The following is a 27,256-nucleotide window of genomic DNA, read 5'->3' on the forward strand; positions in this document are numbered from 1 at the left end:
GGACTGGACCTGACTTCTTCTCATACCCGACAGCATTCACTGTTCATGTCTAGATTATCCCACTTGAGGTTAAGTTTTACGAAGCTGGGGGGTTGTTGTCCCGCTTCTTAAGAAAGGGACATACATCGGGTGCTTGTACCAAAACCAAGCGGAGGCCAAAGCGCTGCTGGCGCCGATACCTGCCCCAGCCTACCGCTGGGAACACGGCGTGGCCACCCAGGCCCGGGGAGCCCCTCTCGGGGTGCGGCGACCACCGGGTAGGAGGGCTCGGAGGGCGGGGAGACACTCTTCGGCTCGGTGGGTGGGATGATCCACGGACATCCCGCCCCCCCGGGTCTTCGTCCTGGGACCTTTCGGCCGGATCGGTCCCTTTCCCGAAGCCGCGGGGGAGCCGCTTCCCGGGGAGGAGCCGGGCGGGTCGCTCCGGTCCCGCTCGGAGCAGCCAAACCCAGCCCCTCGGGCTCGGGGTGGGCGGGGAGGGCTGGCCGGCCGGCCGGGCGCCTCTCCTCCTGCGAAGGGAGCCAGAGGACGGGAGAAACTTTTCCTCCCCGGCGGCGACGAGGCTGCAGCGGGCACCGAGGCGATGGGAGGCGAGGCGCTGCAGCTCGGCGGCTACGGCGGGGCGGCGGCGGCGGCCGCGCTGCTGCTCTGGGCTGTGTGCGTGCTCTGCAGGAGGAAGAGGTACCGCGACGGGGGGCGCATTCCAGCACGGGGGAGCGGGGGCTGCGCTTCCCTCCGACCGCCCCTCCGCGACGGGAAACCCTATCAGAGCCCTCCCTGCCAGGCCGGGGGCGGCGGGGACCCGGTGAGGGGTAACGGGGGGTGATGGATGCGTGTGTCCCCCCCTCCTCCCCCCATCCCGCTGCGGCGTGGGAAGAGCCGCGGCCGCCGCTCGCACGTGGGTGCGTGAGAGTCCGTGCTCAGAATGGGGGATAGGACGGGAGGGGGTGGCCTCATCTTGCGCCGGGGGAGGTGCAGATGGGACGTTAGGAACAATTTCTTCACCGAAATTGTTATCAAGCACTGGCAGAGGCTGCCCAGGGAGGTGGTTGAGTCACCATCCCTGGAGGTGTTTAAAAGATGGGTAGATAAAGTGCTTAGGGACGTGCTTTAGAAGTGGTCGGGTGCGGTTGGGCTTGATGATCCCTCAGCAGGTTTGCAGATGACACCAAGCTGAGTGGTGCAGTTGCTGCACGGGAAGGATGGGATGTCATCCAGGGAGACTTGGACAGGCTGGAGAAGTGAGGCTGTGAGAACCTCGTGAGGTGCAACAAGGCCAAGTGCAAGGTCCTGCACCTGGGTTGGGGCAATCCACAGTTTTGCTACAGGATGGGGGATGATGGGATTGAAAGCAGCCCTGAGGAGAAGGACTTGGGGGTGCAGACTGATGAGAAGCTCGACATGAGCCAGCAATGTGCACTCACAGCCCAGAAGACCAACTGTGTCCTGGGCTGCATCAAAATAAGCGTGACCAGCAGGTTGAGGGAGGTGATTCTGCCCCTCTGTTCCTTTCTTGTGAGACCTCATCTGGAGTATTGTGTCCAGTTCTGGAATCCTTAATATAAGAAAGAGATGGAGCTGTTGGAACGAGTCCAGAGGAGGGCTACAAAGATAATCAGAGAGCTGGAACACCTCCTGTATGAGGACAGTCTGAGAGAGTTGGGGTTGTTCAGCCTGGAGAAGAGAAGGCTCAGAGGAGATCTTACAGCGACCTTCCAGTACCTGAAGGGGCTACAAGAAATCTGGGGAGGGACTGTTGACAAAGACTTGCCATGATAGGACTAGAGACAATGAGTATAAACTGAAAAGAGGCAGATTTAGGCTAGACATAAGGAGAAATTTCTTCACTGTGAGAGTGGTGAGGCACTGGTACAGGTTGCCCAGGGAATTTGTAGATGTCCCATCCCTGGAGTTGTTCAGGGCCAGGGTGGATGGGGCCTTGGGCAGCCCAATCTAGTATGAGGTATCCCTGCCCATCGCAGGGGATTAGAACTAGATGATATTTAAGGTCTCTTCCAACCCAAACCATTTTATGATTGATCTCAAAGGGTTTTTTCCAACCTAGTTATTGTATGAATCAAAACAAAACAAGCGGTACATGGTGCACATAGCCTGGCCTCCGTCAGTTTGGTGTGAGAAGAGAAATGACCCTGAGGTCTGATAAAAACCTAAATGCTACCTGTGCGCCATATGCAGCAAAAAGAGTCCCAGTGCAGAACTTCCCAACCTTCCTGTGGAGTCCAAGGCATGCTGGACTTAGGGGCAGGGTAACACAGCAGCTGAGCTGCGGCATCAACTGCCACTTCCCTGTGCCATGAGTAGCTGGCAGCGGTATCAGCACTAGGACTCATATCATGGACATTTCGCTGATTTCTGTTGGTGTCTCGCATGGTGTTGGCTTTAGTTTCTTTCAGCTGTCTGAAAGCTTCACAGAAGGTACACACCTGTTGTGGGGCACTTTAAGCCGGTCCAGAGGAAGGCCATGAAAATCACCCAAGGGAGGGCTGCAGCACCTCACTTATGAGGATAGGCTGAGAGAGTTGGAGTTGCTCAACCTGGAGAACAGAAGGCTTCAGGGTGACCTCATATAGTGGCCTTCCAGTATTTAAAGGAGGCCTACAGGAAAGCGAGGGAGGGGCTCTATCAGCGAGTGTAGTGCTAGAATTTGGAGTAATGATTTTAAACAAAGAGAGGGCAGATTTAGACTGGATATAAGGAAAACATGTTTTACAATGACCGTGGTGAAAACTGGAACAGGTTGCCCAGGGTGGTGATGGAGGCCCCATCCCTTGAAACATTCAAGGTCAGGTCAGATGGGGCTCTGAGCAACCTGATGCAGTTGAAGATGTCCCTGCTTCTGCAGGGGTGTTGGACTAGATGACCTTAAAGGTTCCTTCCAACCAAGAGCGTTCTATGGTTTTCTGAAGACACGTTTTTTTGGAGGCAGAGAAGCACTTCCTTGAACTGTTCTCTCTCTTTCTGAAAAATACATCTTTCTTTATATGCTAACCTTTTCCAGGGTGCTTTTCACTTACGTTGCCAGTATTTGAATTCTACAGTGCCTTGTTCCTCAGTTAATGAATAAATGTGTGTGTAAAAGCTTGGTGGAGTAGGAGTGAAGAAGGGAAGGAATCGCTATTCACTCTGTTTGCTTATTTTTTTAAAGCATGTAATGAAACATAAATAATGTTTGATTCTAAATAGTAAACAGTTTTCTAATCATTAAAATAGTTTTGGAGGTGTAGACGTATAAATGCAAAACAAGAAATTGCAGTACTAGCCTCTAAAAAGGGGTCAGAAAATCAGTCTGGCAGGTTTTAGACCAATAACCCTAACTTTGGGACTGTGTATAAAATTAATGAAATAACAGAGAAAAATGGCAAAAATTCTTGGATTGATTCCGGAAGGTGTCTGGTCACTGCATGTAAACAGAGATGGATTCTTTCCATGATGTCTGTTTTGGAAACATTATTAATGTGATTACAGTTAGAGAGCCCTTAGGTGGAAGACGCCCATCCCAATATTCCAGCGGGGTCATCTCAAGAGACAAACCACTTGATAGAGTAGCTTAGCATGCGGTTTCATGTTTAAGATCAGCTTCCTGAATCGATAGCTGTTGCTTGACTGGTCACTCCTCCTCCCTGTTGCTTATCTGATCCCCTGTGAGCTGGTTCTGGGAGTGAAACCAGCAAAACAATATTTTTTGGATAGGTTTAGTTTCCTGCAAGTTCAGTTTCATGAAGGAGGTCAGCCCAGAAAACAAAAAGGGAGCAGTGAGAACCTGGTCAAGCCAAATGGGATCGGGTGTCATTTTAGGGCTAGAAGCTGTTTTACTGGCTCGGTCATATTATAAAATTGTGCCTATGATGAGTAGAAATACTAATAAAATTGTAATACATTGAGGTTTTGGAAATGGAAATGGGTAAAGCTTTTGCTGTAAAGTTTCCAGACACTTGTGAGTGGTAGGCAGAAAGGATCAAAGAACCTGGATCAAAGAATTGGAGTTATTTTCATAACCCTTTTGGCTGTAGAGCTTTTGAAGTCAGCTTTTTACAGTCTATAGCAGAATTGTTTGGACGTTTCTGCCACAACAGAATGGTATGTACAGGAGACCTCAGCAAGAAGGCATACTGTCTTATCCAAAACCCCAAACCACTGTTCCATTAGTAAACTGTTTCTTTTAGTCCAGTGCTGTTTCTCAAAGAAGTGTACAAAGCACCAGTATGCAAGCAACTGGTAAGAAAAAGTGGGAAACCCCATCAACCTCTGCACAGTGCAGCCCTCAGCATAAGTTGCTGGTGCACAAGTGCTATCCTCCTCCATTAAAATGTGCAATTATTATTTTTTTCTTTAATTATAAGAGAAGAAAAGTAATTGTGCATTGTCTTGCTGCCTTCAGTGGCCATTTCTGATCTGCAGGAAGAAGAGCGGTGCTAAAGGTGCAGTGGATTAAAAAATGGAGATAAGGCTTAGTTCATAATTCTCAGATTTTTGCAAGTTTGCTATCTCCATTTGCTTATCTGACCTTTAGCTGTTTATCCATCCCCATGTGTCCTCCACTTGTCAGATTTCTTTCCCTTTCTTCTATTTCTGTCTGATGAACCGAGCATCAGTGGAGGCTACCCCAGTCAGGAGTCCACAAAAAGACATTTGGGAACCTGTTGACATAGGCACTGTTGGTAAATTGCTGTGTGAATAAATGCCAAAGTCAAGGCTGTTCTTCTGATCATGCATCATTAACATTCGGACAGAAACATGAACAATTCTAGTTTTGTAGAGCTTGACTATGCTACAAAAAAGTGTTGCTACTTCACTTATGCAGCTGTTCTTAGAGAAACTGATGTATTTCCCTGATGTTGGTATGCTTGTACCAGTGTGCAAACTCTGTTTAAGAGTATTGTTTATTGTGTTTAAAGTGCTAAGATAAACTTTACCAGAATAATAAAATTTAACATCCTAACCATAGCTATGCGTGGGTTCCATCTAGGATAGCAACAGTGGCCAAGTATCTACATATATAAATGAAGAGTTTAACTAAGTAAATATACAGCATTAAGTGTTAACTTACTCTTCAGAGTTCATTAAGTTTGTTTAGCTGGAAGATGCCTCTGTTCAGCTCGACTGAGGTGAAGCATAACCACCTACATGACTCTGAGAGTTACGTGTCCAGGAGCATAAAGAGAATTTATATGTCCCACAGAAGGAAACTCCTCAAATCCATCCCTGATGTTCCTTAAGCAGATGTTGCAGTATTTCGCCTTTCTTGGCATGAGGTGCTTCTCCTTCAGTTCCTCTCAGGCTAAATGCTCATTACTGGAGTAAAGATTTTGTCAGAAGAGGTGTTGTGTTGACTTAATCTGCCGCTGCCTTTTTTCTGTAGTGCAGTTGTGATAATCTGGTGTTACCAGGTTTCTCGGTGAGTTCAATGCAGGTTTTCAGATTACAATATTTACATCTGCTCTTTGGAGACAGCAACCAAAGGAAGAGGATTTTCCTTTTGTATAAATGTTTATTATTTGAATGCCGGTGGCAATAATAACACAAAGGAAACTAATTGGAGTCTGCCAGGTTTTGTGTTGCAGATGGTGAAGAAACAGAAGTAGAACAAAAGTTTCCTTAATCACAGAAAATTTTATTTTGAGTTAAACTTCAATGTCAAATGAGGCTCAGTGCCCTCTGCATGCTACAGAAAGATCTCCCTCTCACTGGTTAATGAAGAAAAGCCTATATAGGCTGTGTGCTGGGAAATGTATTTTCTCCAAAGGGAGCTTCATTTGTGCCGCTGTACAAAAGTATTTCTGCTATGGCAAAACCTGATGACTACCTAGCCTGGAGATTATATAGATTATTCTCTTTTGTCTTCATAAAATGTCTAAGTCAGCCCCAGCTTTATGTTTTTTATTGTTTTCAAAGTGTTTTTCCATGAGCTATGCACAGTGTTACGCAGCGGAAAGTGAGATGGCAGGTGAAGCCAACTCCTGTGTGTGTCTTCCAGTAGGAATGCTGCCCAAACTGGGAAGCATTCTCAAGATCAACAGGGCTTGGCTCCTAATGACTTCTATAGGTGTGATATTTTTCCACTTTTTCTTGCCTAAATTGTGGCTTTTTTTTGGCTGCTAGGGTGTATTGCATGTCCATGACTGAAAATGATCCCAAATTGTAACCCACAGTTTGGAGACAAGGCTGGGATGCTCTCTGCCTCCCTGCTTGTGGGGCAGACACTGCAAATTAGCAGGAAAAGGAAGAGGCTCAGGCAGACCGCAAATTAAAACCACCGGCCTCGGGGAGGGCGACAGTGGAACAAAGATTGTTGCATCCTTATTTATCCGTTGGAATTGGATCCTGCTGTCATGATGTTTCCATCCCAAAGTTTTTGAGATAAAGAAGATACAGACCCAACCTGGAAATACTCATGAGAGGTTTGTGTCTCTTGAGAAGTTGATGCATGTCCTATGTGAGCTACACCGTTGAAGGAGTTTGTAAAAATTGTTTCGTCTGCAAATCTGTAGGTTAGTAAGGTTGGTATTTTAATTATTATGAATGTGTTTCACAGTCAAGATTGCTTGTGAGGAATGATACGGTCTATGGCGCTTGCAACCTGTGTGGGTTTTACTGTACAGCAGTTTAAGAATTCCCATGCTGGGTTCGATGGGGCACAGATGTTCTAATATATTATTTCTGACCAGTTTTTAATGTATCAGAACATGGTCTAAAAAAAGGCAAGCATATAATTGTAGATTAAAGTCAATATAAGAAGAATTACTTGTTAAGTTTCACAGAAAGGATTTTGCCATGGCCTGAGTTACTCATTTAAAGCCTTGTTGGAGCGAATTATCTTTCATTTTCTCTCTATCATTCTATCCTCTAAAATTCCTCCAATCTATACAATTACATTAATTTAAGATACTTTTCAAAAAAATTACTTTCTTGAACCCAGATAGATACTGTTGAAAAGAATGTAGATTTCATCTTTGCCTTCAAGAACATCTTATCCTTCTCTGTGACAAGCTGTGAGCTTGCTAACAGCTCTCTTACCAAGCGAATTGTAGTTCACAAGATGTCATCAGCCTGTCTTTTTTACCACTTCTGCTAATTTAGGCAATATGTTAAGGTAGTTTTCTGTTGGAGGGAACATCAGGAAGGACAGATAGAAGGATACCAGAAAAATCTAGCCTCTGCCTCCTTACCTTGGCTTTCTGCAGAGGCTTTTCCCCATCCTTGGAGTCCTAGGGAGCGTGTGTGTTCTTGTGACCTCCTTTGACTGAATGTCATTGTCCACTTACTCCACTCTAAAAAGATTAGGATTGAAGACTAAAACTGTTTAAAGCAGAAAAGTAACAGTTCTGTTGCTTAAGTAACCTTAAAAAATCCTTTCTTTCTCACCACCACACTTGCATTTTCTATTAACTATGCAATGTTGTGCCAAGATGTGGTGGAAACTTACTTCTCTATTTGCTTCTACCGGTAGGAGTTTAGCGAAGGTCAAATAAAACAAAGTAAGCAAAACCATAGTCTTCTCAACATGTGCCAGACTCATTTCACTGACTTTTGAGTTCTCTTGTGGCACTAATAGATCTGGGAGCCATTACATTATGGGTCTTGTGTGATAGCGTCTCAGGACAGGTTTTTCATTTTTTCTTGGTGCTCTTTCTCCTCCTTCTGTTATGTAGTCTGGGTGTCATGTACATCTTGGGTTCTGCTTCCTACCAAGGATTTGAAGGTAACACGAAAGATGACACCTCTTTGAGCAGATAAACTTTTCCAATAATCTATGACTTATGGTATTCTTTGCTTAAGGTACACTGCCACCTAGCAACAGTTTCCCTTCCCTCCCAGTTTTCTTGACCTACTTCGCTGGGGGTTGCTAAGCTTTAGTTTGTACCTGGTCTGGTCTCAATTAGCACCCAGAACCCATCAGTAGATGTGACCCTGGTAAATGTACGTGTGTGAGAAGTGGAGATAATTTTAGTGTTAATAAAAACTGCTAGCTTCAGGTTTCTCACTAAAATACAATGTTTTTTACCATTACAGTGTTTTTTCCTTCCAGTGTTTTTGTGAAAAATGCCCATGATCTTTTTATTTCTTTTCTGGTTTGTTTGGTTTTTTTCTTCCTCTTTAAGTACTTGGTCTTGCTTTCTTCTCTTTATTATTTTTGGAGGAAATAAAATTAAAGGGCAAGAATTAGAGAGAATTGCTTTCAGCTCTTTTCGTTATTCCAGTGCAGCATGAACATGGAGCACCCACTTAGAGCACTGTACACAAAAGCACATAGCTTGCAGAAAGTACTGAACAATTAACCCTTCTGCGCCTTCTGCAAGCTGATAGTCCTAAAGGTACAAATGAGGAAAACCTAAGCAAATACAGATTCATACTTACCACTGTATTTAGGGGAGGAAAGCATGCCAGTTGGAAAATCTTAGCTGAAGCATTACGTATAAAGGCCAGTGTGAAGGAAGGCACAAAGGGGCAAATCTTAATCTTGGTATCTGCTTACAGAAGATATTAACTACTTTTGCTTTAAGCATAATGATGAAATTTGCCACCTGATGTGTTTTAATCTTTGGTGATATAACTAGAGAGCAACATTGTCGGGCAACTGCAGGACAGACTGGAGTCTCAACCTACAGAGCTAGCTGGGTCTCCCACTCCCTCAGGGAGGACTGACTTCAGTGGGATGCAGGGATTTGAATGCTTCTGAGCTTGCATTCTTGCCTGCAGACTCTGCCTGAGTTCCCCCGCTGTAAATCGGAGGTTAATTTACAGATAATGCAGCTGAATACTTGACAGGGCACTCACAGAAGATGAAAAAAATTTTTCCAGGGTATGACCATTCAACATGTGCAGTGGAACTGTTGCCTGCCTATACTCTTTCTCTTGTATGCTGAAGTACCAGTTATAGTTACTGTTTTAATCCAGAAATGCCAATTTTATCACAATGTTCAGCTGAGCATGTTGGATCACGTTAGTATTTCGCTCAGTTATGAGAATTGTAGTCCCATATAAAATTGTTCGTGATTGATTAAGAAGTTGAGCAGAGCTTGTTTTGGTGTAATAATACAACTGTTCTCAGTTCTCCATCTAGTCGCTTATTTAACTTGGTGCATAGTAATGCCAGGGAGTGAGGGAAATATAGAAGCTAAAAGAAACAGCATAAGTGCAATGTTAATACATTACACGAAGTTAAGGAAAATCTTACAGCTAAGTTGGCAGTCTTTTTCTCTTTTATCCAAGTTTTACAGAGCTCCTTGGTAGTGGAGCCAGGCTTGGAACTCATTTTCCTGACTTCTAGTTTTGTGCTTTAACTTGCTGCCTTTCCTTTCCAACACGCTTACCATATATGACATTATAGCTGTCTGGTAAACTAACATTTTCAACCATGAGGCAGAATTTGAATTCTGATTTAAAACTTCACTAGTCTTCTTTTTCTTTCCCTACCATTCACTGATCCTTCTACAAGATGCGTGTAGGTTTTTAGGCTAATATCCTTTTGCACGCCGTCTGGGAGAATTTTGGCTGACTGAGAGTCCCATAAAACAAAAGTTTCCTCCTTACAAACCACATGGAGCTTGGCTGTAGATATTCAGTTCCTTTCTCCACAAACTGTTTTTAATGGTGCCAGATTCTTCTGTTTCTTCTCCTTGTTTGGCACATGTCAGGAAAAAAAATCTTGGCTCTTGTATAGAACATATCTTGTTTCCTTAACTGCTCGTACTTTCTATTCGTAATTCAAATCAGCAGAAAAATGCTATGGTTGTTCTTCTCATGATTTAATCTTGTAGTTTCCTAAGCAATATTCTAATGTTCTTAAAAAGTAATGCTCTCTCATCCTGTAGGCCTGATGGTAGGAGATTCTAGCTGAATGCAGTGGATGCATCTCTTTTGATTTGGGAGATCATTGCATGATGTCCTAACAGGAAGCCCTGTGGAGGCCTGTGGAGAAAGAACAGATGAGCAAACTGAAGCTAAAATGTAATGTTAGAGGAGTGTCCTCTCCATCACATAGTCACCCCTTCCTAACTTCCTAGCTGCAGTGCAAATTCAGATTGCAACACTGCACATTGCAGGCTCATGTACATAGCGGGAGATTGAAGAAACATGCCTTTCCTAGTCTGTGGCATCCCAAGGACCTGCCAGAGACCCGCGCATGTTTGCCATGAGCTGCTCGTGTTGCTTACTGACAGCCTCACTCTGTACCCCTGGAGTTCTTATTTGTGTGAGTCTCTGCCACCAGTGGCTAAGATAGAATGCAGCACTGCTAAGTGGGGTTGCCTGTCTGGTTTTGTGTGGCTCCCCAGAAAAATCAGCAAACCACTTACTGGCCTGCTCTTTCCTCATACCAGTTCTTTACTCCTCAGGATGCCCAACTGCAGGTTTTTCCTGAGTAGTCAGTACAAATTCTTGTGTCACTTGCCTCACCTGAAAAGGCTGAATAAAATATGATTTTTTTAATTGATACATTGAAAAAAAATTATCATAGAAAATCACCACATTTTGATTACTTTTTCAAGTGATGTAATATGATGAAAAAGATAGTATCATTTCAACACTGTGTGAGAATGCAGAAGTTTTGCAATTATTGCTCTGGCAGTAATTACTTTAAAAATAACCCCTAAAAACAAACCCCAAAGGAGCTTGTATATTCCTTAACAAGAGAAACTACTGCTATTAAAGCACACTAGACAGAATTGATGGAGAATTAGTGCTTAAAATGAAGTTCCTGAGGATTCAGTATTTCAATCTTTTTGTACTCTTTTCTTTCCCTTAGTATGCATGCCAGCAGAAGGATGAATTTGCCCTTTTGTTATGGTATAATGCTGTAGTCTCTGAAGGTTTCAGAGGGATGGTCTCCAACTTTCTAGAAGGGCCGTGCGGAAAATCAAAGTATTTTCAGATACTCTTATTTAATCTGGTTGACGAAAGCAGGATGCTTACTGAAGAAAGGACAGTTGCTGGTATCTCTTCAGAGAGAATTTGAGTGACTTCCACTGCTGGTCCTCTCAACGGATGCTGTTGTAGTGTTTGGTCACTGCTTCCCTAGCTGAGAAGTACTGCTCCATGTTTTCCTCTTCAGTGCTGGCATGTTTTTTAGGTTACAATAACTCCTCTTCAGTGCTTCTGTTGTGTGACAGATCATAGCCCTACTAATACTCTCCAGCTGGTTTTTCAGCATGAGAAGCTCTGGGAGTCGCATTTGGGAAGCTTCTCTGAAAATAGCTCAAACAGTGGATTGATGACGAAGTATAATTTCTTTCCTTCCATTGATCTGTGATGTTTGCTCATCCTCGGAGTTATATATTTCATTAAGACAGGAAAAGCCTCCCTGGAAGGTTTGCTTTTCTTTTGGTAGATATCAATATTTGTGAAATGTTTCCAGTGGACTATGTGTTTCTTCCTTATTCCTTTCAAAAGCTTCTGTATTTTGTTGGATGGGATTTTTTTTCAGTTTTTTAAAAGATTTTCAGATGTTTAGGTTAGTTTTCAGCACAATAATTGTTTTGCTTAAATAGCAAATTTCCAAGCCCTACAGCTGAGGGCAAGGCGTGTTGCCAGAGCCTGCACTGCAATGCTCGGGTGCGATTCCCGTTTGAAAAGGAGCAGCTGTGTAGCTGTACGAAGAGTGAAAATGTCTCTCAGTTCAGGAGTCATCCAAGAACCAATTTTAAAACACTATGAACCCTCAGAATTGATATTTGGGCAAAACGGGAAGGAAAAATGAAAGTACCGGGAGGGCAGGCTTGTACATGGTGCTCTTTTTAACCCTAAATACATGCCTGACAGATTTTGATTCAACAGCGGTGGGACTTAGATTTGTACATCTGATGATAAAATTAATCTTACAGTGCATGACAGTACACAATAGGTGCTTGGGCTTTTCAGTTATAGTTGCCATCATAGCACACATGACTGATGGAGATTCATTTTCAGGCCTTGGAACAAGTGCAACAAGCTGGGTTCAGAGCTTGGGCCCTTTGTGAGGACCAAATGAGGGAAATTTGAAGTTTGTGTCCTAGTGGCTTGCACATAATATCCTTTAAAGCCAGGTTAAATTATCTGTTGATGCTAAGGAGCGACACAGAATTGTTCACAGCAGGACTGGAGAGGTTGCTTGTGTATGTCAGTGTTCAGTGGCTTAGGAAACAGCTGCTTGTGCAATATCTGGTTTGTGGTTGAACAGACAGCTCAATTTCTGGCATTGCTGCTTTAGATAAAAAATTATAATTAAGCTTTAAAGAAATCTTACATATGTGAATGAGTCAGAATTTTTTTTTTCTGTAAGCTGCTTAGTTTTTTTGCATGCTGTGCAGAGAAAATGTTGTTAGATCCTACTTGATATTACCACATTATGACTGAAGGGATTTTTTTTATAACCCATGGACTTCCTCAGATAGAAGCACATCAGATGTAATAAATTTAGAGCCTTGTTATTAAATTTAAATTTAGAGCCTTGTTATTAAACCTATTGTTATTAAGACTTTAAAATGAAAATGTACATGCTGCTTCTATTCGCTCTGCAGTAGTAAGAAGTTAAATCAGACAATGCTGAGATCTGCTGAGCTTAAAAGAAAGTTCAAAAGAAAGTCCTGGCTTTGTGATCTCATTTGCAGAAGTCAAACATACCTTTGTGTTTTTTCCTCCTGAACAGATGTTAAGTAAAGCACAGTTGTGACCCGCCCAGTCTTACCAGTCTCCTGCATCACATTAAATTGTGATTGAACACAATCATGCTTCAAATTGTGCGTGGAAAGATGTCCTGCCTTTGGTTTATTTTTTCCTTTGCGTTACGAGTAGTGCAGTGCTTATCCTGTAGTCATCCTCACCATTCTGTCTTCTCTTTAAGAAAGCTGGGTGAATTTGGTCTCATTATTGGATGCGTATGTCCCTTTAAACATGGAAAAAAATTAATTGTAAGTCATGAAAGGTAGCCAAAGATGGCATCCAAAGCTAGCATACAAGGCCATCTCTTGTTCAAAATATTGAAGACTGCTGTTGTAAATACACGCCTTCATAAAGGTGCTGTCGAGCTCATTTGGCACATCTTTAATTGTGCCTTGATGGAAATTTGGTATGGATCAAAGCAACTTGCTATATGTGCTTTCTCCCCATCGCAAGAACATTTGGGTGGACCAATGAACATGTGCTTCCTACTGCTGTTCTATATTACCTGCATTGCATGCTAGCTTGCTTGTTGGAAAAAGGAGAAGAGCAGCCAGATGTTTTTAACCAGGACTATAAAAAACAGAGACAATTCAGATGGGACCAGATGAACCAAAACTTCATTTTCTTGCTTAGACATTAAAAATCTTATTTGTTTTCCACACTATTTTGGTGTATCTTGTTATTAATGATACCTCTGAGAATATTGTTTAGTAGCAAAGAGTATGTGTGATCTCATCCTCCAAATAGCGTTTCAGCAGTTTAAGAGACTCAAATGCGCTGTATACAATAGAAATGTGAGGGATGAAGTACCTTAAACTGTAGTGATAAAATTCATTTCATCAAAATGAAAGCCCAGGAAGAATCTTGTAACTGTTTTCAGGACAAATATAATGTGCTGAATTTGGTACATCAGATGGTTTCTTTCATCAGACCATGTGAAGAAACAAACAAGCAAACAATCCAGTGTGCTTATAGTTGTAACTTTGTAGGTAATCATAGGTGTTAGGAATGCACCCTAGAGATATAGTTTTGGTCCTTCATCAGTTGAATTAAAGACTTCACACTGAGCTTTAGTTTTCAGTGAAGGACAACAACATTGCATATGGCAGAAAGATGGAAATCCCTGTGTGAGCTATGATAACAGTGACTTCCAAAGTGAAGGGCCCTCGGATTCCCACGCATACAAGACATCGCCATCCCCTGGAGCTTTTCTCAGTGGGAAAAACCCAAGGCTCTGGAAGGCAAAATCTCTGCTGCTACCACCCATAACCATTTGTACCTCCAGTATCCTATTCAGTCCCAGGCACTCCATTCAGACATAGCTACAGATTCAGTCCTGCTGTATCTGATGATGATTTTTACTTTCTGTGGAAAATATCAAATAATCTTGTTAAAGGCAGCAAGGTGGTAGAAAGTCTTTCCTGTTCATGGCAGTCAATTATTAATTTGTTAAGATAGTGGAAGGGCCAGATCAGTTAATTGTCTGCTGACGTATGAATTTCATAGAATCACTAGGTTGGAAAAGACTTCTGAGATCATCAAGCCCAACTGTGCCTGTCCACTACTAAATCATATCCCTAACCACTTAATCTACCCATCTTTTAAATACTTCCAGGGATGGTGACTCCACCACCTCCCTTGATAACACTTTCAATGAAGAAGTTTTTCCTAATGTCCAATCTGAACCTCCCCTGGTGCAACTTTTGGCCATTCCCTCTCGTCCTATCTATCACAGGTCACTTGGGAGAAGAGACCAACACCCACCTCTCTACAACCTCCTTTCAGATAGTTGTAGACAGTGATATGGTCTCCCTTCAGCCTCCTCTTCTCTAGGCTAAACAACCCCAGTTCCCTCAGCCGCTCATCATAAGACTTGTCCTCCAGCCCTTCACCAGCTTTGTTGCTCTTCTCTGGACACGCTCCAGGACCTCATTGTCTTTCTTGTAGCAAGGAGCCCAGAACTGAACACAGTATTAAAAGTGCAGTCTCACCAATGCAGAGTACAGGGGCAGAATCACTTCCCTGGTCCTGCTGGCCATGCTGTTTCTGATACAGGCCAAGATGCTATTGGTCTTCTTGGCTGCCTGGGCACACTGCTGGCTCATGTTCAGCCAGCTGTTGACCGATCCTCCTCTGCCAAGCAGCTTTCTAGCCACTCTTCCCCAAGCCTGTAGCACTGCATGGGGTTGTTGTGTCTCAAGTGCAGGACTCTGCACTGGCCTTGTTAAACCTCATCCCATTGGTCTCAGCCCAGTGATCAAGCCTGTTCTGATCTCTCTGTAGAGCCTCCTTTCCCTCAAGGAGATCGACACTTCCTCCCAGCTTAGTGTCACCCGTGAACTTACGAAGGGTGCACTCAATCCCTTCATCCAGGTCATTGATAAAGATATTGAACAGAACTGTCCCCGGCACTGAACCCTGGGGACACCACTTGTGACTGCCCTTTTACTGAATTTAACTTCATTTACCACGAGTCTTTGTTCCTGGCCATCCAGCCATTTTTTTCACCCAGCAGAGGGTGCGCCTGTCCAGGCTGGTGGTAGCCAGTTTCTCAAGCGTAATACTGTGTGAAACAGTGTCAAAGGGTTTTCTGAAGTCCAAGTATACTATAACCACAGCCTTTCCCTCATCCATTAATCAGGTTGAAATTCACTGCAAATCAGTACAGAATAAAACAACCACCACAGCTGGATTCTTAATGTAAATAAGGTCCCTGGGCCTCACTGCAGTTCTGCTTACAATCACTATAACCTGTCTGCGAAGTTTGGCTGGTGAGTAATGCTGCATTTATATCAGTAAAGGATAAAGTATGTATTTATCACTTTCTGCTCATTTAGCAGGCTTTGTATTTTGTATCATCCCTTTTTTTCCACTACATATTAAAGTGCTTTTTTTTCTGATTTCTTAATTTGGTTTTTTACTGTTCACAAAATTCACTGCGCTGTATAGGAGCTGTCTTCATGAATTCCCACTGCTCTGCTCAGGGGGTAAGCTAGGCTAATGAGACCCTTCTTTGTTTCATGTGAGTGGGTTTTGCTAATTGCTTTTATCACACTGGAACTTGTAAGGGGATTTTTTCCATAGACAAAATGACAATAGAAAAATTGAGCGCTTTTGTTGGGAAGTCACCTGGCAATTCCACCTGGATCCTCAACATAGCTGTCAGCAGATGTGAGTGACTCTTTAACATCCAGTGCCTCTAATTGCCCTTTATTTCCCCTCTGTTCTCCTTGTGTGGGATTTATTTTTCAGTTGATAGGCTGAAACCTGAAAGCAGGTTGTGATAGAGTGCATCTCTAGTCAGCAGCAGAGAGAATGAAAGAGCAAATAGGACAGTCAACATACAGCAGGAAGAGAAATTTCATCCTGCTTCCTACCTTGTCCTGTGGTTGCAGCTGATATCCCCGTCCCAGCTCATCCTCTTATCATCACTTCCTTACAGCTCAATTCATGCTGGGAGCCTGTTCCTTTTGCAGACCTAAGGGACAGGGACTTCAACACTTTGTCCTTCTCTAAGGCTTGTGGTAGCTTCCTGGGTTATCCATTTGTATCCAATTTCTTCCCCAAGTCTTGCTGACTATACTGGTCATCAGCATGTGTACTTAACCTTCACCAGGATCACATCATTATTTTTAGCATGAGGACAGTATTAGATTTTACACACTTCCTAAGTAAATATGATTGAATGAAATTGAAGCCCCAAGGATGAGAAGGCAGTTGTTAGTTGAATGTCCCTAGGAATGGACAGCCTCCATGAGTCCCACATAGAGCTGTGCTCTGACTTTTGAAGAAAATTTACATTGAATCCTAATGGAGTTTACTGAACCGCCAAATTTGTAGTTACTGATGTTTTTTAATTCCACTACGTTTATGTTAAATCAAGATATATTGGGATTTTTTTTTTTGTCTAGCATAAACTTTGCCCTTGTGCACCACTGTAGTCCATTCTTATCTTTGCAGTGGCCAACAGTAGCTTGAAAGCTTCTTGCCTTTCCTTCAACACCTGCCTTCTGCAGGACTTCTTCCTTCACCCAGAGAAGGGATTAGACCCACCGCTATTCTCTTAATTTGTATAATTCTGTCATTGCGTCATCTTCACTGGCTAATCAAACTGATTTTCAACAGTTTTAGACAGAGTAAAAAATTAGTGCCTTGAAGTCTTCCTTGATTTTTCTGGCAGTTTCTCTGTCATTCACTGTAGTATTTTCTTTCTTTATCTCAAGTCCCTTTTGGTTTTTACTGTGCTTATCTTCCTCTCTATAAAATATCTACTAGAGCTGGCGTTTTCTAAACTCTAGGTCTCTAATTCTCCTAATCTCATTTTAAAGCAGTTAAAGAGTGACAACAGACCCTTATCAGACTTTGTATTATTGCTGTGTTCAACATGACTTGTGGGGCTTACTTAAGACAGTTAAGGTTTTCCATTCATTTCGGCAAGCGCAGGAGTTTACTTTAGATATTTACTGACTCCATAGGACTTCTATAGTGGCTGCAGCTTTATTATATAGCCAAATGAGATAATATCTTTTGCAAGTTGTATATGTAAATCTAGTGGTTTTCTGATTCATAACACATCGGTAACAACTGAAATACTTTTATATAGGAAAAAACTATTCAAAATCACAGCAAATCCTGAAAATCTGGGCTTTTGAAAAGGGAATTGAGCTCGGAATTTTGGTCCTGCTTTTATCAAGAAATGGATTTGGATTTTCTTACAGCCAGTGGTTTGCATTTTTGCTCTGCAGGATGAACACACACAGTAGTTATGGTGCTTTTGGGAGAGTCAGTCACTGCATTTCTCAGTGAACTCATTTTAAACACCAACAACATTTTGATGACCTGGCCATGTTAGACCATGATAGCTGTGCCTGCAGAAGTCCTCCAGCAGCAGCAACAGTTCTTAGGAAGCAGGGAGGATTGCTGTGGTACGCCTTTCTGGTTGAAGAACCAGCTTAGTGCATTTGTTTACTGACAAGTATGGCACACCAGGTCATACAGGAAGGAGTGGAAATCCTGATACTAAAGACATGCAGCCTTACCACGCATAAGTTCTTTGCTTCTGCTGGAGCTTGACTTCACCATCTCATCATCTTTACATGGTAACTTGCCTCACCATGTAAAGGATAATACTTGCAAGTTTAATTCAAGTTCATAAGAGTACCCGTATGTTGTGATTCAGTGAATTCCCAAAGCAATGGCTTCCTTTTAAGCCTTTGAATACCTTCCAATTTCAGTGTGACTTGAGATTCTAAGTTGAGCGGAAGCTCATTTTTTTTGACAGATCAGCACTTTCTTTCTGAGGCGTATGTGAATTCATGGTTTCATGGTGTGATACAGAAAATACAGAAATGTATTTCCTTGCCTTAGTGCTACTAATCCATATGAGAGAAAATGTGATACAAATTTTATGCTTTGAACAGAATGTCAAGGCTTCGTTTTGACACAGTTAAAATACCTTCATTCATTGATTCTTGAAAAGTTTACAGTTCAGTATCTGGAATGCAGTTTTAATCATCTGAAAGCCCGTGGAGGATGAGACCACTTCTTGTTGGCAACTGAGGTTGCTTAAAAATAGAACTTTCACTTCCATCCACTTACCCATGCTGACTGGCAGCTTAAAAGGCTGGGACTGATTTTAGGTTTCCTTTCATCTGAAATATGATACATTTGAATTGTATGGATTGAGTGGAAGTATACCAGCCACATGGTTCTGATGAAGCAACCTTTTTTTCATGTTCCTAACACTGTGAAGCAGTGACTTGTCTCTCAGACGTCTTTCTGGGTCTGTAATGCTAGTAGCTGCGTGTGGCAAGCCAGAGTTGGCACACTCACTGTCATCTGCTAAATCCACCCCTTAATTTTCTTTCCATAAACTGGCACGCTTTTTCTTAACCACATCTGCTGATGAGTTCAATCTGGTGTTTCCCAGTGGGATACTAACTTTTTAAAAGCAATCTGAAGCTTACTCTCATAAAAAAGATGGGGAGGTGTAATCCTATTGATTTGTACAGAACAAAAGTAGTTTGTTTCAGTGGTTGAGAAGGCTGAAGCCTCTAGACCCTTTTTTCGTTTGTAAGCAATAAGATGTAGAAAACAGTCAAGAACTACTGCCTTCCAGTGGTAGACCGCAACAGATGTGAATTTTCTCTGATTGTAATGACAAAACTAATCACATAGTTGGTAAAAGTAGCTTTTGAGCCACTAAGATTTTGTGACATTATAGTATTTTTTGTTTCTTTTGGGCATCTGGAAACTGATATAATGCTTCTTTAACAAAATCCATCCCAAGTTTGTGAGCGAGTTGACCTGTGAGAAGCTTCTCTGGTAGCCTTCAGCTGCACAGAGCTATCTGCAGTTTGTTATCACTGAATTGTTAAGAATTTCTTTTGATCACTTTAGTACAAGATAGTTCCTTCTAGTACAAGAAAAATGTGTTGTGTGTAGTAAAAATAATGGGCTTTTTCTGTTGTGAAATGCGTTTGTGTTCCTTCCCACGGAAACCATCTGTGAGGGGAGAAGGAAGGGAGGCTAGGGGGAAATCCCAGTGTATACTCATGGTATGGCAGGACATAGTGCCTGGGAGGTGATCCTTGTCTTACCCCACAGACAGAGCCACACTGAGCTTCATTAATTTTTTTTGAAAGAAAGGACATTTGCCTCATCAGCTGTCATATTTATGCCATTTCAGTCATGAAGAGTGTAAGTCCTCTTCTCTGTTTTTTCCTTACCATCTGGAGTATCACTTCTAATCCTGATGTTCAGTCCTGAATAGGCAGCTTCTAGTTTAACTGTTGGGTTTGGTTTTTTTTTAGCTAAGCAGTTTTTCCTAAATTAATTAGGACTGTAGGCAAATAGGAAGATAACTCCTGGGTGTATGACCGTAAAGGTATAAGGTAGGTAGTTAAATTGGAGTGTAATAGGTGATAAAACAAAGAGAGCATGCAAGAAGAGAATAGCAGACTGAAAATCCCAACCATACTTTGATTACTACCAGATTCAAATGTTCCTGCAATCTTAGCATACTAATTAACCACAAATGATATATTATGGATGCTTGTAAATAAATAATTTTCCTTTAACTCTGGTTTAACTCCTGAAGATACTATTTTAGGTGCTTATTTTGATGTGACCTTTACATTCATTTAGCTGTACTGTTTGGTGTTGAAAATTAAACTCAGCTAAATCAATAAATGTTTATAATACATACATTTTAAATATCAATACATAGGTCTTGTCAACTTACAGCTTTATGACAATGAGTAGCTTCTAAAAGAAAAAGATCTCTCTTTTCTTCTTAAAACTGGTTTATGGTGTTGCCATTTTCTTTACTATCAGTTACAATTTATCATAAATTCAGGCACTTGGTGGTCTTTGTGTGAAACTGGAAGCAAAGACCCACTCCTTTGAAGTGAGTTTGTTTCTTACTAATATGTTGAAATTAATCTGTTTTCTGAGTTCACGTATAATCTTCTGCGCTTGTGTTTTTCCTTTTCTTTTTTTTAAAAAACAAAAAAAATGCTGGGGGGAACCAAACTGTTACCAGTCTTTGGCTTTCTTTACATTTGTGGTTTGGCTCCCTAGCGTGACTGTGCTGCTGCAGCTATAGGAGTGCTGGAAGCCTACTGTGTGTGTGTGCTGTATTGATGGTCTCTAAATTTTGTCATCTGTGGTTGACTGTATTGTTGCTTGGTACTAGTAGGTCATTTCACTCAGTGCTAGCAGTGATCGAGCCACATTGGGGCTCAAATCACTATTATTTCAACAAGACCTGACTGAAATAAAAATGCTGAGGGTTCACCATTAAAGTTCATGGAAAAATTCAGTTTATTATTGCACAGTCATATAGTGTTGTCAGAAACTTTAACCTATTTTTACAGGCTGATTAATCAAGAGTTGAGCAAGGAATTAATCCAGACTCGAGATTCCTGGTCTGGGTCATCTAGCATGTATCTCTGCTTTGTATGTAAGAGCACCTGGCATACACCTCTCCCTAGAAAGCATAGCTAGGACTTGAACTAGTGCCAGGAGTCCTTAGATGGTCCAGCCTGGTTTTTATGCTCTTTGCACTGTTTTTTGACTGATGGACTTCACTGACTTCATTCAAGTCACCCATTTACAGCAGGGATTCACAGGAGCCCAGTATGTCTGGCTCCTGCAGCATGGGAAGTACCTCCATTGCTCAGCAGGGAGCATCCTACCATGTAAGGAGGCTCTGCCCATTTTTTCTGAGTAATTAGAAAGTTATCTGGGTGGAACTCATGTACAATTAGGTAAGATCACTTGGATTTTCTCATGAATGGAAAGTAAAGTCTCTGTCATAAGCATGATTAACGGAAGATGGTTGATGTAGTATTGAGGATATAGTCATTTTATCTTGGCCTATTAAAAGTGGTGACTGCAATAATGAATGCGTTTTTAAAGTAAGAAAGAGTATGGAACAAAGACGTCTAGGCAGCTTGTTTGTAGTTCCCCTAAATCTACTCTGCCTCACAAAAATTGCTGCAAGAAGTTGATAAGTCTTTTTGTTGCACAAAATCAGAAAAAAATTGCTTTCCATTTTTCAACCTGCTGCTTCTGCCAGATTTGTTGTGTTGGGAACACGATGTGGTGTAAAAAGCATCTGTAACCTCAGGCTCTCAAGAAAAGGCCCATGTTTTATACATTATTCTCTTCTCTTCTATGGGTACCTTCTAGGAAATGTCTTTGTTAGTTGTTCTTTTTTCAAGTACAGAAATACTGCTCCAACATGTTCTGTGCTGAAATGTCAGTGTTGTGCTGTTGTGTAGGTGGTAGTATGTATTATACACAGTTTTCAAAATCTGAATAATCAGTGATGTGCATGACTTTGCCAGGGAAAACAAATGGCTGTGTCATTTTGATTTCGGTATATCAAGAAAATGTAACCTATAAAAGTTAATTAGCATTCTTCCAGAAGGGGGTTGTTTAACTAACATCTTTGTTTCCATGTTTTCAGTTTTGTCAGAAGCTGGAGGGGACTGTTTTATTCTGTTGCTAATACATACTCATAGATTTGCAGAGTATTTTGTGGAGTTTTAGTTACCATGCATCTGTCCTTCATTTCAGTGAGCAGCTAGATGTTCCACTCACTTGAACAGCCACTTAGATCTACTGAAAATTTCTATTCTGGTTTTCATATATTTTTTTAAATAGTTTTTATAAATAAAATTCCTTGAGCCTGATGGTGTTCCTGTTATCTATAAAAATAAGGTTTTGCCAGTGATTTTAGATGAAGGAATGCTGCCATTGTCATTGAAATACTGACTGTCTGCGTCACTGGTCACTGCGGGGAGCTGATGGATCTCCACCTCTCATGGGTGTGCTTCTCTGATAGGCTCAGTTCTTCCTGTTCAGCCTGGGCATTTCTGACATTTTGCTGTATCGGATGCAGAAAAGTTTCTGGTCTGAAACAAAACTGAAGTTTGAGCACACGTAATACACAACTAAATAATCTCACTTCATTTTTCTGTATAACTCTGCAATTCATTAGATTTCCTCCACCACTTTAGAAACTAATTCATAGAATATGTAGCTGTTAGCACACCAGCATTACTTTACTGTGCTGAGGTAACTTACAAAAATTAGAGAACTAGCTTCTCATGCACTAACTGGTTTGACAAACTTTGCCTAGACCAAGGTCTATCCAAGGCTGAAAAATAAAAAATGAACGAAATTGTCCTTTCATAGTAAAATTTTATAGGTAGCTTTACAAATATCCTAGAGGTGGAGGTGAGGTTTTATTCTGTCTATTACTTCTGGATGTTAATACTTACAGAAAGTGTTTAAGAAAAAGCAATCCGTAGGTAAGTCTGATTTTTATGTGAATGAAGCCCTTCTAGAAAAAAACAATCTTCAGAGGCCAGGTTTTCAAGCCTGCTAAGCCTGACGAGATACACTGGCTGTATACCAAATCCTTCCTTAAATGCTGAAGTTAAGATGATCTTGTGGATAACTTGGCTTGTTTTCCACTGCATTGTAAATGCATGCTTAAGACTTTAATTTGATATTCGGCTTTGATATTATGTTGCTAAGCTGTATATTGAAATGCTTGGTTGTCCTTTAATGCAAACCCTGGAGGGTGGCTAGTATCCATGCAGAGACTTCTGCCTTGTAACTACCTGTGAAACCACCTTTCCCTTCTTGCTTAGCCAGCCTGCAGGGACTCAAGAGGTTCCTGGAGCAGGATGAAAATGTGATCAGGAGCAAATATTTGAAAGATAGCGGGGTTTGTTTGCCACAGTGAGGTAGAACTGAACAAGTGGTGGGCTCTGTGGCAGGGACAGGGAATTAATAGTAGATAGAGGGCTGTTGTTTCCAAATTACCATTGTTGAGAAGACGTGACTGTGCTGCCCCATTATGCTTAAACCTGTTCTGTGAACGATGTGTTTGATTTTATCATCTCTCTGATCATAAATCCAAGAGCCTGTGAGAAGATCTACTCTGACCCTGTGTTTGAAGCAGGCTTTAGTGTTTCTCTTAGTGGTGCCATGCCAACGTATCATTGGAGAATATGCGTCTTCCAGACTAGCATCCTGACTTTCCTGATAGTGTGTTCCTTTTATTCCTCTTCCTTATGTTTAAAATACCATGTTAATAACCAGAGTTTGTCGTTTCCTTGCCTCTGGTGGTTTCTATGTGTTTCTTCTTTAAGTTGAAAGCCTGCTAAGGCTCAATTTTTTTCAATGAAGACTTAACTGAGTTTTTGCAAGCTTCTTCATTTAACTGTGTGGCGGTTTATTCACTCTTTAGAGTTGGCGTCTTCATAAGAGGTTTTTTGGGGCTAAAACCCTATTTATATCTGACAGCTGGAATTCAAGTCCCCTCCCCCCCCCCGGCTTAATTTTTACTTTTTATAATATACTTACTCTCTCCTGCCTCACCTTTAGTCCTACAAATGACATTGCTGTCTTTTGAATTTTTCCCTGCGAAGGCTCCAATTGCCCTTACTCATTTGTAACAAATTAATTGACTAAGGGGTTGAGAGAGGTTGTTACACAGGCTTATTAAACACCAAAGAGAATACCCGTTAGAAGTAAAAGGTGGAAAGTATAATCTTTATAGTAAGAGTTTATATTTCCATTGTATCCATAGAGTATTCCTTTATGTTCTTAGTTTTGATTAGTAAGCATTGTTTTCTGTTCCTTACTGACCCAAGTTGTGTAGTTTTCCAACTTTTGGGACTTTAACTAATAGAAATCTAAGTCCTCTTGAAGAATTCTAAATCTCATTTGCATTACTCTAATTTTGCCCTCCCAAGTTAAAATTGCTAGGCTTTCCTGTAGCATTTGGAAACAGTGTTCTTTAAAGCTGTTGACTTTAGGACTGTCCATATTGGACATAATACAGGACACAATTAGTGATTACTGCAATAGCAGCTTCCAGCCCAAAAACGTGTGTCATCTATGTATGTCTGAATAGTTACTCTGTCTTGAACAGAGTATCTCTAATGCTGATAAGGGGTGGAAACTCTAATGATATTTTCTGACTGTCTGCTTGGAACCCAAAGAGAAGTCCCTCACAGTGAAATAATTTTATGATTATGATTTTGAAGATGACCTCAAAGGCTGGAGAAGATTTGTGTTCAGTTTAGTGTCCTATTCCTAAAATGGTGACTTAAGTGGGGGAAAAGAGCAGTAGCAGATGAGGCGGTCATGGAAGGTTGGTTGCTTTTGTATTAGTGTAGAGCATGTTTAAACTTTCTCTAGACACATTTTCACTCTCTGGTTTATCGTCATGTCAGAGGATAATATGAAATCTTGCTGTATTTGATTTGAACCAAGAACTATCAGAGAGAAAGAAAAGAGAATTATCAATAAAATGGTGAACACTTTCTGGGCTAAATGTTTCATGATACCTAGTAAGTGACCTCACCTAGAAAAAAACAAAAGCTCACATTTCCCTTGCCAAATAGAAAAAAAATTACCATCTTTACATAAATAAATATTCATTACAGTATTTTATACAATTCATAATGTCATTTTACCTCAAATAATGATGAAAAATGAAGGGGTAATATATATGTATATTAATAACAAATGATACGAGCTTCTCTTTAAAAAGTTTTCTTGGGAAGAACAGCAGACTTTATCCTTCCAGTACTGATAGGACTGGAACCATTGCTCTATATAAAAACTATAAGTGACTATGAAATATGTCTCTCTGAATTAACTGCTGGAAATTTATTCCAAGAGAAAGGGTTAGTAAGTCATTATTATAATAATTACAAGTCTTGGAAAAAGAAGCGTTACTAAGTGAGAAAATAAGTATTGCATTCAGTTCAAGCTCTCTTTGAGGCGTTGCATTTCTTTTTTTTAAAACTGTTCTGTGCTTGTGTAGTTCTTACTTATGTATTTCAGTATGAGACAAAAAACATACCTCATACAATGAGCCCCTGCTGTAATAAGAATTACAGATATATGCAATAGTGTCTTTATACTTCTATAGAAGTGTAACATTTATTTTTATCTACCTATATATATAATATTTAAAACTAGTCCTTTCTCTCTTGTCAGTGTGTTGTGCCATATGGTGCCGAGCAACATGCCAGATGATAAAAATATTCCTAGAACATATGATATCATCAGTCAATTCAAGAGGGGTGAAACTTCTTGACCAAAGCATTTGTGGCTTTGATACATTTTTTTAGGTGTAAAGTGTATCTTTTGAAATGATGAAGTGTGTCCAAGAGGTCTCCTTTTATGCAAATTCTACAATACCAGCTGAGAACATTTTGCTTGTAAAAAAAAGGTTGAAACGAAAGAAATTTTGGTTTAACAAAGGAATTTGTGGCAAAGTAGCAGTTCTTTTCATAGCAAGAAATGATTCACCTTCCTCCTTTCAATCTATATTGCTGATTGCTGCTCTGGTGTTGGAACTGCTCCACAAAGAATGGCATCTCTCCATCTCTGTTCTCCACTTGCAGAGAAGACAGAATATAGTGCTCGGTCAGAGGATGTTCATGTTGGGTGCAGACAGCTATCTGTACATGCTTGGGAAGAGACCGTGTGTGTCTGGAAAAAAAGAAAAGGAAAAACAGGCAGTATTAAGTGTTATGTTTTCCACTAGAGTAACTGAAGTTATGCTGGTGTTAATGCTGGAGTTTTGTTACTTTATTTTGAGCTTGTTTCTATCACTTTGCAGCAAACACCAAAAACCAGAAAATTTTCTATTGGCAAGGTGACTTGTGTTCAAGTGGCCTGCGCCAGGCAAAGTGCGGGTGTTTCCTCAGAAAATATCACAAGGGTGCTACAAAGCAAATAGAAGGGAGATGTTACAAGCTGGAGGGACAATGCTGCAGGAGAAGTGGCCTTTGCAATTTATACTGTAAATAACAAACTTGCACACTAGAAGTACCTGAAGAGACGGTATCGTTAGCTGCCTGCCAGTTCTCTGTTCATTTGTGTCTTTGTCATGGGAGGAATGTGAAGGAGAAAAGCCTCGTCTTTGAGTTAGGACCTAAAAATTGTGCTGTTTGATTCAATAGGATAGTAGGATCATCTTTATGTCACTGGACTCTTTCTTCCTGCTTGTCTTCCTTCATATATTTCCTTACAGTGTCTGTGTTTTACCTGAGCTCCATAGTGACAGGTCTAGCATTTCTGGGTCAGTGTTTTTTAGCCTCACCTTAAAACTCTAGTGCATATTACAACATTCTCATTCTGTATTAACTGTTTATCTGTATTCACTCTTTAGAGATTTTGAGACCTTAAGTCATCCTTGCTTTACCTCCCATCAAATATCTGCTAGGGCTTCGATCAATTTATTTGTAGTCTTGAATATTCCTGAATATCCCAGGATAGCGACCTTGGTGATACAAAAAAAAATTATTTGAAAAATAGTATCTGATCTGATTGTTATAATCTGATTTATATTATAGAATGAAAGAATTAACTGGCGCTGAATGAAAAGTAAAATTAAGAAGCGTGATTAAAAATCTGTTTTGCACAGTGCTCAGTCTCAGACCTCTGAAGTTCCCACTAATTCTTGAGTCAGTCATTAAGTTCTTAAAGAGAAAGGGTATCTATTTATAACTAAAAACATTACAAAAATATATGTGAGCAAAAAAACCACGAGTTTTTTAATTTCACAATGTGAAGAGGGAAAAAGGGGATGCAAAGTAAAATTTATAAAACACAGAACAAAGTGTAAATGCTGTCATAAATTAGTATCTGTATACCAACATGTGTGCTGTTGATATAATGAAAAAACAGCAGTCCTAACTTCCAGTTTAGGCTTTCTACCCTTTCCTTTGTGCGAGAACTCTTTCATATTTAATACCTCTCTATAACAATCTCTTTCAACCCATGAACCCATCAGCAATTTGTTTTTACAGGTTAACATACTTACAAATGATTTTGCAATGGAATATCCTCATTAGAGGGCGGACTTATTAACAGTCCTCCCCCTCCTAGCTCCTCAGTTTTTTCTTTGAAGCTCAACTGTGTACCTAATACAGTGCTTTTACGGTGACCAATTAGTTTGGTGAGGAGTGCTTTGACTTAGTATAGAACCCTTAACCTCTTGAGTGTCTCTAGAGGTACATCATGCCACAGGCACTTTAATAGCTCAGGTATTACTTTT

At 41.0% G+C, this 27,256-nt stretch overlaps 1 protein-coding gene across 2 annotated transcripts in view; it reads left to right on the forward strand.

Moving 5' to 3' along the window:
* The first annotated feature begins 459 nt into the window (after positions 1 to 459).
* LOC104068097 (cytochrome P450 7B1) overlaps positions 460 to 27,256 on the forward strand; it is a 132,090-nt gene continuing 105,293 nt past the window's right edge. Inside the window, exon 1 of one of the 2 annotated variants that reach the window (XM_054059454.1) lies at positions 460 to 681. In XM_054059454.1, the coding sequence (XP_053915429.1) occupies positions 584 to 681 (98 nt within the window). In that variant the 5' untranslated portion in view covers positions 460 to 583. Of the gene's footprint in view, positions 682 to 796; positions 903 to 27,256 lie in introns of those variants that run through there. The other variant, XM_054059455.1, reaches the window with a different exon arrangement.

Source organism: Cuculus canorus, chromosome 2 (assembly GCF_017976375.1).
Source record: "Cuculus canorus isolate bCucCan1 chromosome 2, bCucCan1.pri, whole genome shotgun sequence".
NCBI classification, from domain to species: domain Eukaryota; kingdom Metazoa; phylum Chordata; class Aves; order Cuculiformes; family Cuculidae; genus Cuculus; species Cuculus canorus.